General features: G+C 37.9%; 1 protein-coding gene across 2 annotated transcripts in view; it reads left to right on the top strand.

Moving 5' to 3' along the window:
- PIG-O (phosphatidylinositol glycan anchor biosynthesis class O) overlaps positions 1–18,235 on the top strand; it is a 91,947-nt gene extending 73,712 nt beyond the window's left edge. The window contains exon 5 of one of the 2 annotated variants that reach the window (XM_067145817.2): positions 15,652–18,235. In XM_067145817.2, the coding sequence (XP_067001918.2) occupies positions 15,652–15,849 (198 nt within the window). In that variant the 3' untranslated portion in view covers positions 15,850–18,235. The remainder of the gene's footprint in view (positions 1–15,651) is intronic. The other variant, XM_067145818.2, reaches the window with a different exon arrangement.
- Positions 18,236–18,635: the final 400 nt, after the last annotated feature.

Here is an 18,635-nt window from a genome sequence, read left to right as displayed (position 1 = left end):
GCAAGATGGCCATATAATGGGATACAACAATAGGTTTCAAGGTTACAAAGTAAGCATGAAATTGTCACACTACATACTGCGATTCACAGATGCTCGAGGCGGTTTAGTCTTTGCTACAGTCAACTATGCTCTTTTCCCTTTTACTACACAGTGTTATGTGGTATTTGTCGCATGGATTCTCACACAAAGAACATATACATTCTTTGTTCGGTTCATGATATTTTATGTTTTTGCAAATTTTGTAATGGAAGCCGTGTACGGCGAGTCTAGTGATTACGTTTCTAAGTTCCTGATTTTCCTGTGTCCATCGTCTATCGGTCATTGCTTCCGTTGCGTAAAAATCCAGTGGTATGTCCTGTTGTTTCAGATGCTTCTGCTCAAGTACCTTGTCCATTTGCAGGGTAGATGGCAGGTGTAGTTTGAATCAGAGGTCTTCTGTATAGAAAGGTTCCCTTGCTAATTCATAGATTAGTCTGGACGGTGACGATCTTGCCACGCCCAGTGCTCTCTTAAGGAATTGTGCTTTCACTTTTTCTATCGTGGTGAGGTCTGTTGTGGTTAGCCTTTCCCATATTATCTCTAGGCCATATGAGATAGTGGAAGTTATTTTGGCGTGGAAGAGTGTCATTGCTGTTCGTAGTGAGAGTTTGGTTATGTTCTTCAGATCGTATTAGCACATTGTTGCGTAATGTAACAACACAAGATTCCAGACAATAATGCTGCAACATGACATGCCCGGTTATGAATTCACTGCCTGCATGACTTGGCCCATTTTGTTGCACGACCAAGAATTCAGTGCTCTGTAACATGAAGGCATGGATGATTTTAAAGCATGTTCTTGTTTCATGTGATAGTGCTATACTTCTACTTCAAATTGATAACCATAACTCATTTTTGTAAATTTTGTCACTTGGCCTCATATCTTGCCCAAAGAGCTTCAGTGATCTTTCCCTCTAAATTCCTCCTTCTTGTAAAAGGGACCAGAGTTATCTTGTTCGGGTTGACTGATAGGTGTTCTTTCCGACACCAGTTCTCCACAAGGTTAAGTGATCTTTGCTTGAGGTCCAGGATAACACTCATCACCTTACCTCGTACCACAATCACTAGGTCATCTGCGTATCCTTGCGTATAAAAACCTTGTTCATTGAGCATAGCTATGATTTTGTTCACCACGAGGTTCTACAGCACAGCCTTCGGTGGCCCTAACTGTCAGTGTTTCTTCAAACAGGGTTGTTTTTATCTTCCTTCCGTCTAAGATTTAATCCAATTGACGACGGTTTTACTTGCCTTGTTCTCTTCCAATGCTTTGATCATAGAGTCATAGGTTATATTGCGGAAGGCCCCTTCTATATCTAGAAATGCTGCCAGTGCAGTTTCTTGATATTCTAGGCTTTCCTCTAGTTTACAGACCAACTGGTGGAGTGCTACTTCAGTGTATCTGCCAGGTATATATGCAAACTGATTTTCATGTAACGTTGAGTTCAGTTGCACCGTTCTTCAAATATATTTATCCAGAATTTTCTCCATTACTTTCAGTATGAAGGAGGTTAAACATAATGGTCTGTATGCTTTGGCTTAGGCATAATTTGCCCTTCCAGGCTTAGGTGTGAATACTGCTTTAGCTTCAGACCATGATTTTGGCACGTACCCTAAAGTTAGACTAGCTCTGAAAAGGTCCGTCAGATGAGTATCTCCCATCCTTCCTGTAGGAGTATCTGGCCCTGGAGTCTTTAAAGGATGAAACGTGTCAATTGCCCATTTCACATGGTTATGTTTTATTATTCTGTTGGCACAGTTCCAGTCTGCTCTTCGAGCTCCAGTCTCTGTTCCAACCTGTTCTTCTGCCATCTCCTCAGCCTCAGGAAAGTGACACGCCATTAATATCTCCAGCATGTCCCTCCCCACCTGAGTAAATGACCCATCTGGTTTCTCCAGTGTCCCCACTTGATTTATATGGATTGCTTTTAGAACCTTCTGGAGTCTTGCTGTTTCAGTGTGTGATTCCACTTCCTCACAGAACAGTCTCCAAGATTTTCTTTTTGCTTTCTGTATCTGTAGGTTATACTCAGTGAATTTTCTGTGATGTACATCCCACATACCATTTCTAGATGATATTCTATACAACATCCTAACCTCTTTTATTCATTTTGGCTAGTTTGTTGTTCCACCACATTACTTTTTTGGTGTTTTTCTTTTCTTTGAGAGGACAGTTTTCATGGAATTTGTCTATAATGGCCTCTTCTAATAGTTACACTGCCTCATCCAATTCTTTCTGTCCTCTAACGTTAGTTGGAATTTTTTGTACAGCCTTCCCTAGAACTTCTCTGTGTCTGTCCCAGTTAGTTCTTTTTGGGTCTCTGTACATCTCAATCCCACATAGTTTCGCATCTATTGCAAATTGGATGTGCTGGTGGTCTGCCAATGATGGTTCCTCCAGCACCTTACAGTCTTTAATAAAGTTTGCAATATGTGTAGTGCTTTGTGTAATGTCTATTACCTCCCTACGATTTTTATTTATAAATGTAGGCTTGTTTCCTATGTTTAGTATCGTCAACTCAGTTCCAATAATAAACTCTAGTAAACACTCACCTCTTGCATTGCAGTTTGTGCTGCCCTATGCCGTGTGGTGTGAATTTGCATCTGCTCCAAGGACTAGGTGTTCGCCTTTCCTCTTTGCGTTGAAAATTAGGTTCTCAACTTCTGATGGGGGCAGATTAGTTGAGTCATATGGGAGGTATGTAGAACCTATGGTTAATTCTCTGGGTCCCTCCCAATTTCCAAATTTAATCTTGGCCACAGTTAAGTCCCGTGAACAGTGTTCCTGCAACATAAGACATTTTAATTTCCTGTCCACAAGAAGACATGTTCTGGGTATTTCCGACGCATCGTACATCAACTTAGCTCCAGATTCTGCCAGTCCTGCTACTCTGCCTTTGACTACCCATGGCTCTTGAATAAGGGCTACGTCAATAGCCTCGGACTTGAACTTCCTGGCGAAATTGGCCACAGCTGCTTTTTTATTCTGAATATTGGCCTGAAGGACCTTCAGCTCCATCTTTATCAACATTGGGTTTCATTTTTCCCCTGATAACTTGAAACTTGATCTGCCCAAGTCTGAGCTTAGCCTTAAGGGTTTTCTTTTTGAGCTCTTCAAAGTCTCTTTCACCAAGGGCTAAAACGACTGTCCTTGTGTTAGAAGTTAGGTATCATGCTGATTGATTCTGACAGCAGTCTGCTCTACTGGAGCTTCTTTTGCCATTTCTTGTTTTGAGTTAGCAACAGCCTGTACAATTGGGACTTCTGTCTCCATTTTTTCATCTTGGGCTTGCTCCCAGATCTGCTCTACTGGAGCTTCCATGGCTTCCCTTGATGTCGAAGTTTTTGAAATTGGTTCTTTATAAGCATCCATATTTCAATCAATCATAGGATTTTTGCCCTTTCTAGGGTACTGACCATCGGTCTCACCATCCATGGCGAGGTACACAGCCAGACATTGTCCTCCCGCAACTCAGGCTCTCCGTAGCAGAGACCACGCCCATCAGTCATCCCTCCAATGATCCACCCCTGGCCCGAACCTAGCCAGGTTTGTTCCCCCTTCAGTAGGCCTACTCACGTTGTTTCCACTTGGCATTATCATGACTGAGTTCACAGCCATGACTTTTCCCCTATGTTGGGATCGCCCCTTTCCCAACCCACGGCTCATCCAGGCAACGTAGAGCAAAGTGATGTGTTGGTTCCAGCACCCCGCAGTGAGCCTTCACTTAAAGATAAAAATTTCAAGATGTTCCGTATTGAACTGTATCACAATTAAATTGAAATAACAAATAACGTAGTTCAACCTATTCAATACAAGTAAATAAGAAATGTGGTGTTACATTACTATTTAATTATAAGCGGGAGCGGTACCAGTTTCGACCCCAATCTGGGTCATCATCAGCCGAATAAAATGCAAAAAACAATGCATAGGTAAATAAGAAATTAAAGAATGAATCTTTAACAAAAACAGTTGAAGAAGCAGTATAAGATAAGCACTGAGGGATTTTAAATCGTAAAATCTAGAAGAAGTAGAAGGTCAGTCACTTAAGCCGCAATCTTCTGAATAGTAGCACAACACACGCAAAGTTCGGCACTGTCTCAAAAAGTTAATGAGAAGCGGAGAACAGTTAAGTGAGCCAGCTTGCATATACTATCAGGCACAAAGTCACAATACAATTTAGTAAATATGAAGTCCCAGAATTGTGTAGAAGTCGAAGACGAGTCGCTTGATTGAAGCAAAATTGCTAGCTCCTGAAGATCAGCACAACATATTCAATGTCCGGCGCTGTGCTTTCAAATGTCGACGGAACTCGGTGAATAGCTTAGTGATCGACTACTGCCAGCTACAGCGATGTTCACTGTTTAGCTCTATACACATTATTATGCAACAGACTAAAATTAATTCTCCCTATAAATCGATTTATTATTGAAGGCAGTTTAAAGCTTACGCATCTCAGAAGTAGCGATGCCTAAAGGCAAGTCATATCGAAGTTGGTTGATTCGCCAGTGGATTGGTAACGATCCGGATTTTACTACAGATGGCAAAATTATATTTTGTCAAGTCTGCCAAAAGCAGGTAAGGAATTATTTAGCTTACCTCCAAAAAAAATTCCCATTACTGTAATGAAAAGTAAGTTTTATAGAAAATTATAAATGAGTTAACATAAATATTATGGGCACTCCTAAGACGAATGCTGCAAAGCAAACCTCGGATGAGTAATAGTACAGTAAGTGCAATTTTTTAGTGATACCTGTTTTTACGGGGGTGAGGAGTAAGGAGGGAGCTCTCCCAATTCTGGTAATACTGCCAAATTCAATGGAAATGAAATCTGAAGTGAATCGATAGTATGATCGATGGATATGAATTTTCTAAATCTTTATTATCTTAGCATGAATTCTCTGAAATATCACTTCTACAGTTGTCACTGCTACCTGCAGTACTATTAATTCTCAGACATATCACTTCCACCATCATCACTGCTATATGCAGTACTATTAATTACAATCTCGTCCATGGCTATTTCCATGACACCGTCGTGCCTCCAGTATTCCCCTTCCAGTTCTTTCAACTTTCTGCAGTACCCCTCCCAATCTGCGGCACATACTAAATAGAATGCCCCGATGGTCAGTTGTCATAAGTTAACTGCGGGCATGTCTCCCGTAATATTGCGTTGTTTGAATTTGCATTTTACTTTTGCCCATGTCAATTCAATGGCGTTCAGGTCATAGTTGTATGGGGGAAGATGAAGGACGACGTGACCTGTTTCATCAGCCATGACGTACTCATGTTCAATCCTAACCTATATTTTGGCTTTGCTGTGTAAACAACAACAGTACTAATACGTAAATAATATGCCAGATGTCTCTCGGCGATGCATAATCAATTCAGTTTGTGTTTCAAAGATTGCCAATACGAATCTCGAAGATAACCGAGGTCTACAGATTAAGCACTAGGGAGCCCAGGTATAACTAAAAGTTGTGCGTACTCTACTAGGAAGTCCACACAAAATGAAAAGTTGAGCGAATAGTACATACCTTGTGTCTACAACAAACTATAATTATTTTATTTACGTATATTTCCAGGTGGCATGTGACCAAAAATCACATTTTGTGCAGCACAAGGAATCTACAGGACATATCAGCAACAGTGCTATAAAAAAAAAAAGGAGCAATTTTCCATCGCACTAGCTACTAATTTCCAGTTTCCCTGGCACTTCAACAGTGGATAATTTTAATATCTGTTTATGCTAATTGCTTTACGTCGCACCGACACAGATAGGTCTTATGGCGACGATGGGATAGGAATGGGAAGGAAGCGGCCATGGCCTTAATTAAGGTACAGCCCAAGCATTTGCCTGGTGTGAAAATGGAAAACCACGTAAAACCATCTTCAGGGCTGCCGACAGTGGGGTTCGAACCCACTATCTCCTGATTACTGGATACTGGCTGCACTTAAATGACTGTAGCTATCGAGCTCAGTAATATCCGTTTATGTGAAGCGCTGGTTTCGGCAAACGTGCCGTGGAATGCGCTGACCATAGCTTGCACCGTCTAAGATGCTCTTCACATTCTTTGGCCAAGAGAAAAACAGGATGGCAAGTTTTTACTTCTTTTGAGTGATAGTGCGGCATATATGATCAAAGCAGGTGAAGTATTGAAGAGTTTCTAGCCTAACATGCTGCATGTAACTTGCATAGCCCATGGCTTACACAGATTGGCTGAAGAGGTTAGAAATAATTTTCCATGAGTAAACAGTATTGTTTATTCTGTGAAAAAGGTGTTTCTTAAAGCTCCTAGCCGCATTCTCACATTCAAGGAAAGGTTGCCTCAAACTCCTCTTCCTCCCAAACCCATCATCACTCGTTGCGTGACATGGCTCAGTGCAGCCGTGTACTATGCCAATCACTTTGAAGACATAAAAAATGTTATAAATTCTTTTGATGTCGATGATGCACTCTGCATAGCGAAGGCTAAAACAGCTCTCACGAACAAGAACGCTGTTTCACTTGCTGTCATTAGGGCACACTTCGCTGATCTTCCTGCAGCTATTGAGCGTGTTGAGTCAGCATCTTTGCCATTAAAAGATTCAATAGATGTTGTGGACTCCACTTCGAGGAAGGAAATACCAGGACCAGTGGGTGAAGCCTATTCACTCAAGCTCACCAAAATTCTACAGTGGAATCCTGGATTTTCAACAATGAACAGTGTGTCTGCAATACTTCAGGGAGAAGAAATTACTGGCGAGGTACCATGGGGACCGAGAGCTATTGTTTCAGTGAAGCTTGCTCAATGACTTCTTGTTGTGTGGAGTGTACATTTTCCTGCTTTAAGAATATTTTGAGAGATAACAGAAAAAGTTTTACTCTGAAAAATCTGGAAATGTATTTAGTTGTACAATGTAACAGCAAGTGAAAACTGTGTTCTGTGCTTCTGAATATGTTTCTTGATGCATTGAAAGTGACAAAAATTTAACATACATGAACCATTTATTGTATTTGCACATAAATATTCTTTGTTATTTTTAATTTCAGTTTGTATGATGTGTTTGAAATGCTTTCATTAAGCCATTCTGTCCCATATTTAGACAATATTTTGAAATGAGTTGTATAGTTTTGTACTAGAGGCGTGAAGATTACAGTAAAGTACAAAAAAGTTTGAATGAATAGTATAACTTTAGTAATGATTGAAATGATCATTAAAAACTATTTCAAGAGGATAAAAACTAAAAAAACTATTTTGAGCTATTAAAAATATTAAAACTTGGTTTTTAAGAACCTAAAAATCCAGGCCCTAGTTATAATATATTGTACCAGGAAAAGTTCTCCTTAGAAGAAGGTACAGGGAGGGAGGATTACAAGGCAAAATAATAGATATAATTTTCTTCCATTTATTCAATCTATGAAAAGTTGCCCTATTATATCGCTGAATTGTAGACATTTATTGGAAATTAAACCCCAATTCCAACAACAAAATATCGAAAAAATTATGCTGATCGTCAAAAATCCAACTGAATAATGTCCTTTTCAATCAGTTATGTCCATCATGACTTTCTTGGTATAAATTAATAAAGCATGTTGTAATAAGTTAATATTTCACTTCAGCGAAATCCTAAAATCCTTTCTATTATCACTTGTGATTTCAGAGTACGTTTTCTACGTAAATTAAATAAAGTAAATTTTATGATTCTTCTGGTGAACACCTCAAACTACTTATATTCAAATATAGAACACTTGAAATTAAATCCGATCTTCTGGAATAAAGTTCTAAGTATTGTCCTATTTTACGTAATTTTATCATACACTGTATGTGAATATTGCAAATTACGAGTTTATGGTACGCTTGCACTATAAATGAAGCACTAAATTGAAATTTTTAAAGTTCCAACAACTGAGAACATACGATATTACGAGAGCCCACTGTCATCTGAAAGTCTGTCTTTACTTTTAAGTGTTGTAAAGCGTTAATTTTCCAAGTTTACAAAAATATTAAGTGAGCTTTTGAATCGAGTTAATGTCCTTTGTCAGCAATGACACTGTCTATAAGAATTCTGTTGAAAGTCAGAATTATGTTACTGAATTAAAAGAAATAAGTTTCATAATGATAGATCCGTATTGAACTGTGATTACAATAGAGTAAAATAATATATTATTGGTCCACCTTTTCAATACAAAATGAAAATTACATAGGGACTAGTTTCGACCTAGTAATAGGTCATCATCAGCCTGAAGTAAATTAAAGCGTACTTGTGTTTACATTGTTTATGTTTTCTTCGATATTTACGCTTTAATTTACTTCAGGCTGATGATGACCTATTACTAGGTCGAAACTAGTCCCTATGTAATTTTCATTTTGTATTGAAAAGGTGGACCAATAATATATTATTTTACTCTATGTTACTGAATGGAAAGACACTTATATCATCTGACATACGTCTTCTTGTTGAGCTCGAACTGTTGAATACTGCTCTGCAGGCAGCAATCTGGAACTCAGCTAACAGCAAGCACCATGATGTTCCATAGTACCACGTCCCTGGAATTGTCCCTCGTAGTAAGTCCACGCTCCGCGTTGATCTGCATCAAATCTCCGTCGATCTACGTCGATCTCCGTCATCTCTAGTCAGGATTTCTCATGTTAATAAAAGAGTGGCTTTAACACGAGAAAGTTCATTTGACTAGGCCACTGATAAAGTGTCCTATATTGAAACGTGCACCATTTCATTTGTGCTGTTAGAACTGATTATAACTGTCTCAGAAATAATCACTATTCAGTAGATGAGAAATGTGTTGAAGCACTGTTTCTTGCTGTTAATAAACTTAACCATGATAGGTTAATATTGTGTTTGGTCCGTATTGACTGGTCTGAATGTACAATATAACTATTTATAATAGTTTATTTAAATCCGCCTTGATCAATACACTCATTAAATGAAAGAAACATTATTTATTAAACCATACATGTTTCGGGAAATCTCAACCATTCCCTTCATACTATTATCAGAAATGACTCCAATCATCCAGGTCAACATAAAAAGGCAACATTTTACAGTTTAATTAATAGAGCTATGAACATACCTATGTCTAAGAAGAATTATAATAGAGAGATAAATATAATCCATCAAATCGCTCGTAGCAACGGATATTCCAACAGATTTATTAATAGAATGATAAATAAAGTGAAAAATGAACCTAAAACAACTTTAATTAAAGAGAGAAAAGAGAAAAAGAAATTCATAGTTCTAACTTTTCGAAATAAGCACTCTTATCAACTGGCTAAAATTTTCAGAAAAAAGAACATCAATGTCACATACAAAACGGATAATAATACTAATAAGATAATTTTCAATTCAGATAAAATAGAGAATAAATGTATATTTAATAAATCAGGAATTTACAAATTAACATGCCAAACATGTAAACAACGATACATAGGACAGTCCGGAAGAAGTTTGGCTATAAGGTACAAAGAACACGTTAATGCGGTCAAACATAAAAGATATTCGGCAATGGGAGAACATATGGTTGAAATGAATCATAAATTTACAGACATTTCCAATGACATGAAATTATTACATTCGACCAAAAAGGGAAAACTAATGAATGTTTTGGAAAATTTAGAAATTTACCTTACACAAAAATGTAATTCTGAATCAAGTTTAAATGAGAAAAGTACAGAAGATAACCCACTGTTTAGGCTAGCATATAATCATTTAAGGAACAAAAAGAAGAAGAAAAGAAGAAAACTTGAAGATCATAAATTTGTATAGTGTTTCTCATTCAGTTCAACCAAAATTGTATGTATTGATCATTTTTATAATATTTCATAAGTTCTCTTTACTCTTTGACATGATGTATTGGGACACAATACTCCTTCATATTGTAAAACAAAAGATTGTGTCATATTATGTTATTCTTTGATCTAACCACTGATGAAGGGAATGGTTGAGATTTCCCGAAACATGTATGGTTTAATAAATAATGTTTCTTTCATTTAATGAGTGTATTGATCAAGGCGGATTTAAATAAACTATTATAAATCGTTATATTGTACATGCACTGTTTCTTCTCGTAAGTTGCAATAATTGGAAAATGAGAAAACACACTTTCATGCATAGTTCATTTTTACACTTACTGCACACCGTTAGTATTGTCAGAAATAACTCTCATTCGAAGCACAGTTTATCATGACTCGCTTTCACAGCAAATAAATAAATAAATAAATAAATAAATAAATAAATAAATAAATAAATAGCTCTCTCTCGTAATATATCGTAATGTTCCTTCTCACTATCACAGTTCCTCAAGTATGCGTGTACGAATCCTATAATTCACAATGTCACTGAATTATGAAGTATGTGTAATGTATTACGGCTTATTTACAGTTCACTATATAGTCTATTCACACAGGTTGTTTCAAATGGTACAGTCTGTTACGATGATTAGCGAAGTCTTTATGCACATGTTAAAGTGTTTTAGGCTTTGATACTACCCTAAATAGTCAATGTGTTGCAAACCTACACTCACGATGTTCTAAGTTGAAACAGTTCAAGACCATTGCAATTTATAGTACTCGTGCTAACTTCAAGTTTGTTAAAGTTATTCACATGAAAAATCGAGATATTTGGTAAGTTCAAATATTGGCAAAATATTACAAGTCTTATGACTTCGATGTTATACACACGTTAATTTCCAAAGTTCGAATGTCCCTGACGAATTGTAAGTCCAACAATTTATAAGTTACTCACTGGTGTTCACATAAACTAAGTGTCAACTTGCTGTCAAAATTTATATAAGTACTACAATGTTCCGGCAGAATGAACATTGAGTTTGACTTCACTTGTCGCGATCAGCATGACAGGCAAGCCAGCTGTGAAGGATTTGAACTTGAACTGGTTTGCTCTGCCCGGAGCCTCGGCTTATATTCCGTAAGGCTAAGGTTACTCACCACGTCAGTTAGGAAAAATGTGGCTTCTTTCCTCGCTTATGTCTCGAACGCCTTGATGGAATTTATTGAGATTGACATATGTTTGCCTTCAGAACACTAGCTACACGATGAAGCATGTCTCATTTCTGTATCTTCATCGGGTAAAAAGTTAGAAAATTTTATTTCCAATACATTCGAGAGAAAGGCATACAACATGTGGCGCTGACGTCACCCGCAGGTTCATCGCTCGTGACGTGTCCTGCTTGCCACAAGGAACTTTGTATCGAGTTCACATAAGATGTCGGGCACATGAACAAATATTATTGCCATCCTTTTCCAAATATTCCGGCAACTTTAAAATAATGTACCTGGCTAAAGCAGTTTCTGGTACTATATATATTTATTTGTTTTGTTTAAAGAATTGCTGTGAAAGACCACAGCACAGGTTAAGATTTACAAAGTTTTTTTCCGTACAAAATTCCACTCAGTTTTTATGCTCAGAAGAGTGTGAGTGTACACATTATCATCTACTGCTTATGAAAATGAGATAGAAGAGTTCCATGGACACTTAAAAATTATGTTTGTATAATTCCTTAAAGAGAGAATTTCTCATCACTTAAGGTGCTTGGGACCAGTCATAATATGGGAGAGCATCTTGTACAATTAAGTATAGACAGTGACATACTTATGACCAATAGTTTCTTCAGACATCACCTAGACATCAACCGATGTACTGGTTATGAGCAATCACAAGTTACAGTGTATCAATTCTGGTCACCATTCATTTGTAGTTGATACTTATAACCATGCATAAATCTTGTAACCTCCATCTTCAGATATGCTAGGGAATGGCAATAACAAAAGACTTCAAAAACTAATTTTGTAATCAAGATTTTTAAAACACCACCAAATTATATTTTTGTATGCTATTATTTCTGGAATGGAAACAGATCCTGAAAATATATCTTTCTCCCCTCAGATTAGAATTTAGCAATCACAATTAAATTTTTTTAGGTGCTTACATATTTTTATCTATTGAAAATGACCAGGTGCCTGGGATTTTTCCAGCCTTGATTTATACTGTATGGCTGTTGTGTTATCTAGGGAATCGTGTGGTGCAGATGAAAATTGTCAGAATGGAGGTAGGGCTTTATTAAAATCTGAGTTCTCTTGAAACTCACTAACCAACAGACTTTCAAATTTAGGAATGGATTATTTGATTAATGTCAACTAGACGACTCACGTTTAGAACAGACTAATTTCAGAATATGAATAAGACACATTACAGTGGTACCTTATGGTACCTTACTTGTGTTTTGTTACATCTTTTTCTCCCTTTTCATGTAGTAATTTAGTACATACATACATACATTATCATTATAGACTGTTATGTCTTTCAGCGTTCAGTCTGCAAGCCTCTGTGAATTTACTAAACGTTGCCACAATCCTTGATTTGCAACTAGTGTTGTGGCCTCATTTAGTTCTATACCTCTTATCTTTAAATCGTTAGAAACCGAGTCTAACCATCGTCGTCTTGGTCTCCCTCTACTTCTCTTACCCTCCATAGCAGAGTCCATTATTCTCCTAGGTAACCTATCCTCCTCCATTCGCCTCACATGACCCCACCACCGAAGCCGGTTTATGCGTACAGCTTCTTCCATCGAGTTCATTCCTAAATTAGCCTTTATCTCCTCATTCCGATTACCCTCCTGCCATTGTTCCCACCTGTTTGTACCAGCAATCATTCTTGCTACTATCATGTCTGTTACTTCTAACTTATGAATAAGATATCCTGAGTCCACCCAGCTTTCGCTCCCGTAAAGCAAAGTTGGTCTGAAAACAGACCGATGTAACGATAGTTTCGTCTGGGAGCTGACTTTCTTCTTACAGAATACTGTTGATCGCAACTGCGAGCTCACTGCATTAGCTTTACGACACCTTGATTCAATCTCACTTACTATATTACCATCCTGGGAGAACACACAATCTAAATACTTGAAATTATCGACCTGTTCTAGCTTTGTATCACCAATCTGACATTCAATTCTGTTGAATTTCTTACCTACTGACATCAATTTAGTCTTCGAGAGGCTAATTTTCATACCATACTCATTGCACCTATTTTCAAGTTCCACGATATTAGACTATAGGCTTTCAGCACAATCTGCCATTAAGACCAAGTCATCAGCATAGGCCAGACTGCTTACTACATTTCCACCTAACTGAATCCCTCCCTGCCATTTTATACCTTTCAGCAGATGATCCATGTAAACTACAAACAGCAAAGGTGAAAGATTACAGCCTTGTCTAACCCCTGTAAGTACCCTGAACCAAGAACTCATTCTACCATCAATTCTCACCGAAGCCCAATTGTCAACATAAATGCCTTCGATTGCTTTTAATAATCTGCCTTTAATTCCATAGTCCCCCAGTATGGCGAACATCTTTTCCCTCGGTACCCTGTCATATGCTTTCTCTAGATCTACAAAACATAAACACAACTGCCTATTCCTCTCGTAGCATTTTTCAATTACCTGGCGCATACTAAAAATCTGATCCTGACAGCCTCTCTGTGGTCTGAAACCACACTGGTTTTCATCCAGCTTCCTCTCAACAACTGATCACACCCTCCCTTCCAGGATGCCAGTGAATACCTAGCCTTCCTGTTCCCTTGCTTGTAGATAGGTGCGATTACTGCTTTTGCCCAATCTGAAGGTACCTTACCAACACTCCATGCTAATTTTACTACTCTATGAAGCCATTTCATCCCTGCCTTCCCACTATACTTCACCATTTCAGGTCTAATTTCATCTATTCCTGCTGCCTTATGACAATGGAGTTTATTTACCATCCTTTCCACTTCCTCAAGCATAATTTCACCATCATCATTTTCCTCCTCCCCATGAGCTTGGCTGTTTGCAACACCACCAGGATGATTTCCTTTTACATTGAGAAGATGTTCAAAATATTCCCTCCACCTCTCCAGTGATTCCCTGGGATCTATTATGAGTTCACCTGAATTACTCAAAACACTGTTCATTTCCTTTTTCCCTCCCTTCCTAAGATTCTTTATACTGTCCAGAAAGGTTTCCCTGCTGCTTGACCTAGCCTTTCCAGGTTGTTACCAAAATCTTCCCATGACTTCCTTTTGGATTCAACAACTATTTGTTTCGCTCTGTTTCTTTCATCTACATACAACTCCCTGTCTGCCTCGGCCCTTGTTTGGAGCCATTTCTGATAAGCCTTCTTTTTACGTTTACAAGCTGCTCTCACTTCATCATTTCACCAGGATGTTCGCCTTTTCCCATCCCATTCCCTTGCTGTTTCTACTACAGCATCCCTGAATGCCACCCATTCACCTTCTATATCCTGAACCTGCTTACTGTCTACTGTTCGAAACTTCTCACTAATCATATCCATGTACTTCTGTCTAATTTCCTCATCCTGGAGATTTTCTACCCTTATTCGTTTGCAGACAGATTTCACTTTCTCTACCTTAGGCCTAGAGATACTTAGTTCACTACAGATCAGATAGTGGTCTGTATCATCGAAAAATCCCCGGAAAACTCATACATTCCTAACAGATTTTCTGAATTTGAAGTCTGTTAAGATATAGTCTATTATGGATCTGGTACCCCTAGCCTCCCATGTGTAGCGGTGAATAGCCTTATGCTTGAAGAATGTATTTGTAACAGCTAAACCCATACTAGCACAGAAGTCCAGCAAACGCTTCCCATTCCCATTAGCTTCCATATCTTCCCCACCTTTACCAATCACCCTTTCGTATCCTTCAGTTCTATTCCCAACTCTCGCATTGAAATCGCCCATTAGCACTATTCTATCCTTGCTGTTGACCCTGACCACGATGTCACTCAATTCTTCATAAAACTTGTCAACTTCATCCTCATCTGCACCCTCACATGGTGAATACACGGACACAATTCTAGTCCTAATTCCTCCAACCGACAAATCTACCCACATCATTCGCTCATTTACGTGCCTAACAGAAACTATGTTCCGTGCAATGGTATTCCTGATAAAGAGCCCTACCCCAGACTCTGCCCTTCCCTTTCTAACACCCGTCAAGTTCACTTTATAATCTCCTATCTCTTCCTCGTTATCTCCCCTTACCCGAATATCACTTACTCCTAGCACATCCAGATGCATCCTCTTTGCTGACTCAGCCAGTTCTACTTTCTTTCTTCCATAAGCCCCATTAATATTGATAGCTCCCCATCGAATTCCATTTCGTTCGCCAAGTTGTTTCCAAGGAGTCCCTCGCCTGTCAAATGGGAGTGGGACTCCGTTACTCCCATAGGTCCGAGGCTTGCTTAAAATGTTCTGAGCTCGGTCGATTCATGAAGCAGGATGCTACCCTACTTGCACATAGTCTAAGTGTGGATCTCTCCTCGAACGGGTTATGGACCACCGGTGGATTGTATAGTCCTAGCCGCCTGAGCACAAGGAGGGCCACGACTCAGAATATGTCCGAGATGCCCACTCCCATTCCATAGCAACTGGTATCCTGACTCTCTGGACCACTTACTAGGCCACTCAGCCATTGCCCATGATTCACGAACTAGGACGTGACTACAGTAACCCACAAACATGAACCATAGTAATTTAGTAATTTAATCCTAATCCTAGTTTTTCATATTTTAATAAGACTGATAGATTCTGTTCTTTTCCTTCCAGGTATTTGCCTGCATGCTGGCTGCTACAGTTCATTGTAGACATTTGATGGTGTGGAAGATATTTGCTCCTAAAATGATTTTTGAAGCTTTAGGTTCATTTGTTAGTATTGCAAGTGTTCTAGTTGCTTACCTTCTGACAATACGTATTACTAGTCAGGTGGAGATGGTATTCAGTAACTTAGTTAAGGAGCATCGGTGATGTGTTGTTGTTAAGACTATTTTGATACTCATGTTCTAACATGATTTTGTTGTTAATACTTTTTTATAAATCTTTTGATGTATTTTGTTACAAGCTAGTCCATCATGGCAGAAGATTAAGAAGTACTGACAAGTACCTGTCATTATTCAAAGCAAATAAGAACTCTCCCATTTTTATTTATTTATTTATTTATTTAATTTTCATATTGTATATTATGAACTGTTGCATTGATATCATACTCTGAGTATTTCATATTTTCTGTTATTGTTATGTTAAAATCAAAGATGTTTGCAACTCTGAACTATCATCTCTTTATAGTGTGTGGAATTGGAGTCAAGGATGTATTGTAAATCACTTAAACAGTAAGCAAGTGGACAAACATTACAAGAGAATAATACAGTGCAAAAAGAAAAAAGCAAATGCAAAAAGCTCTTCAATTAAGAATACAAAGTTTTCTGTATATTCTAAAAAAATATTCAGACTAATATTTAACTGGTAGAAAAACAAGGCTTGTTTTCTTCCTTGCTGATTTTGTCATAGAGAATGGTGGAGAACTGTAAAGGATTATGTGAAATAGAAGAGATTTGGTGGTTTTAGACTGATAAACATTTTGTTCACAAGTGCTATTAAATGAATGATTTTGATATTTACATTTATACTTTGTCACAGATTGATAAATTTAGCAATAATAAAAAAAATATAATAGTGCTGGCTTTTAAAAAAACTTAGACTATAATTTCATAGAGTTCCACCTTTTTAAAATATCTGCTCCCCAGAAGATCTATCAACATTGATATCTAACTTGATGTTACCTGGTGAATTGGCCACGCGATTAGGGGTGCGCAGCTGTGACCTTGCATCCGGGACATAGTGGGTTCGAACCCCACTGTCGGCAGGCCTGAAGATGGTTTTCCGTGGTTTCTCATTTTCACACCAGGCAAATGCTGGGGCTGTACCTTAAATAAGGCCACGGCCACTTCCTTCCCATTCCTAGGCCTCTTTCCTATCCCATCGTCGCAATAAGACCTATCTGTGATGGTGCGACATAAAACAAATAGGAAAAAAACTTGATGTTATTGGGGTACCTAAAACACCTGCTACTTGAAGTTCTCCCAGATTTATTGAGTTCTTTCTATGCAACCTGTTTCTAGGTGTTATGATTAGAGATGAAAGTATGTAAAGGCTAGATTGCTAATTCATATAGATTATTTGGCCTAGATAAGCTATTAAATGTTACTTTTTCTCCATTTTTTGTCATCCCAATCATTTTTACTTTTCTCGGTCAGACATGTAGAAATGCTTTTCTTGTTAGCCACTAATTTCAAATAAGTTTTGCAGAAAATGTCTCAAGTCTTCAGGAAGAAAGAAAGATCCATAAAATTTTGAAATGATCCTATTTGTATCATATCGTCGTTGCCGGGACAAAACCTCCTATGTGAAAATATTTTTGGAGATATACTGACTCGCAGTGCATACATTATGAAGAGCGAGAATGCCTTGACAATATTCACACAATATTGCACCTTAGATGACAGGACCTTACCGGCCAAAGTTCTAAGCTAAAATATTTCACATAGGAGGTTTTGTCCCGGCAGCTACAATATAAATTTTTTTATTTTTCAAACTCCAGCACTGTTATATAACTGTATAAAGTATGTTATTATTTCTGAATATTAAGATTTATTAAACTCTTGTATCATATAAATAGAAGCTAGCATTTAATGTAGGAAAGTATCATATTTCATGTTGTTTGAAATAATTTTGGTTATTTGTTGAAAATTGAGTTCTATTTTATAGACCTTGAATTACCATGAACCAGGCCCGGATTTCGTGTGCAGACTCTGTGACCAACACTGTGAGAAGTATCATGCTTTACAGTGCAAACGTAGGCAACAAACGATCACCCAGCTTGCTAATGAATAGTGGACATGACAATTAAAAGTGCAAACAAACTTGGTGACAATAAGTGGAAAGATATTTTATTTATTTCTTATATGGCCATTGGCTGCAATAAATTTCTTATTATTATTTTATAGTCTTCATGTATCAAGTTGCATAAAGAGTGCTGTAATCTATCGTATTTGTGCCTAAAAGTCCTAGCTGTAATCATGGTCATTCATAGTCCAAGCATGTATGTACTGCTTTGGGAAATTCAGAAACTGGAGGAGAAAAGAGAACAGTACAGTATATGGGTAGTTCAATTGAAACATAGATGGGTGTTTAGAAACTTATGCTGTATGTATTGAACAACACACACTAATCTCACTTACCGTTCAGGCACCTGTTCTACAACCGAAAACATTTCTCTTTACCCATCACAATGAAGGACGCTGGTTGCTGTTTGCACCACTCTTCCGTAGCATCATGAACTGCTTGATAGTCTTCTTGACCTTCTTCAACAGACCAAAGACATGATAATTGCAAGGGAAGGGATTACGGCTGTAAGATCGTGGAAACCCCAGCAAAATTGGCATTCAGTGTCCATTGTTGTGTTGGCAATGTATGAGCGTGTATGGAGCAAAAACTCAGCTCATGACAGTTATCCCAGCCGAAGCACCTTCTGAGTTAAATAATACCACACTAAACTCCTTTGGATTACATACTAACGTTGATTCAACTTTGTTCTCTGCTTAACATTCACATGTGTCTGACTGACTACATTCTGCACTGTTACTATAAACACCAAGCCATACTGTTCTGCCACCTCCTGGCTTTCTCATGAAATATTTGCTGTGTTGCTAGCTCGTGTATGTGTTTCAATTGAGCAAACCATCCTTATGAATCTG

The sequence above is a fragment of the Anabrus simplex genome, chromosome 4 (genome assembly GCF_040414725.1).
Source record: "Anabrus simplex isolate iqAnaSimp1 chromosome 4, ASM4041472v1, whole genome shotgun sequence".
Classification (NCBI taxonomy): domain Eukaryota; kingdom Metazoa; phylum Arthropoda; class Insecta; order Orthoptera; family Tettigoniidae; genus Anabrus; species Anabrus simplex.
The sequence above is the reverse complement of the archived record's forward strand: the minus strand, read 5'-3'. Positions and strand labels throughout refer to the sequence as shown.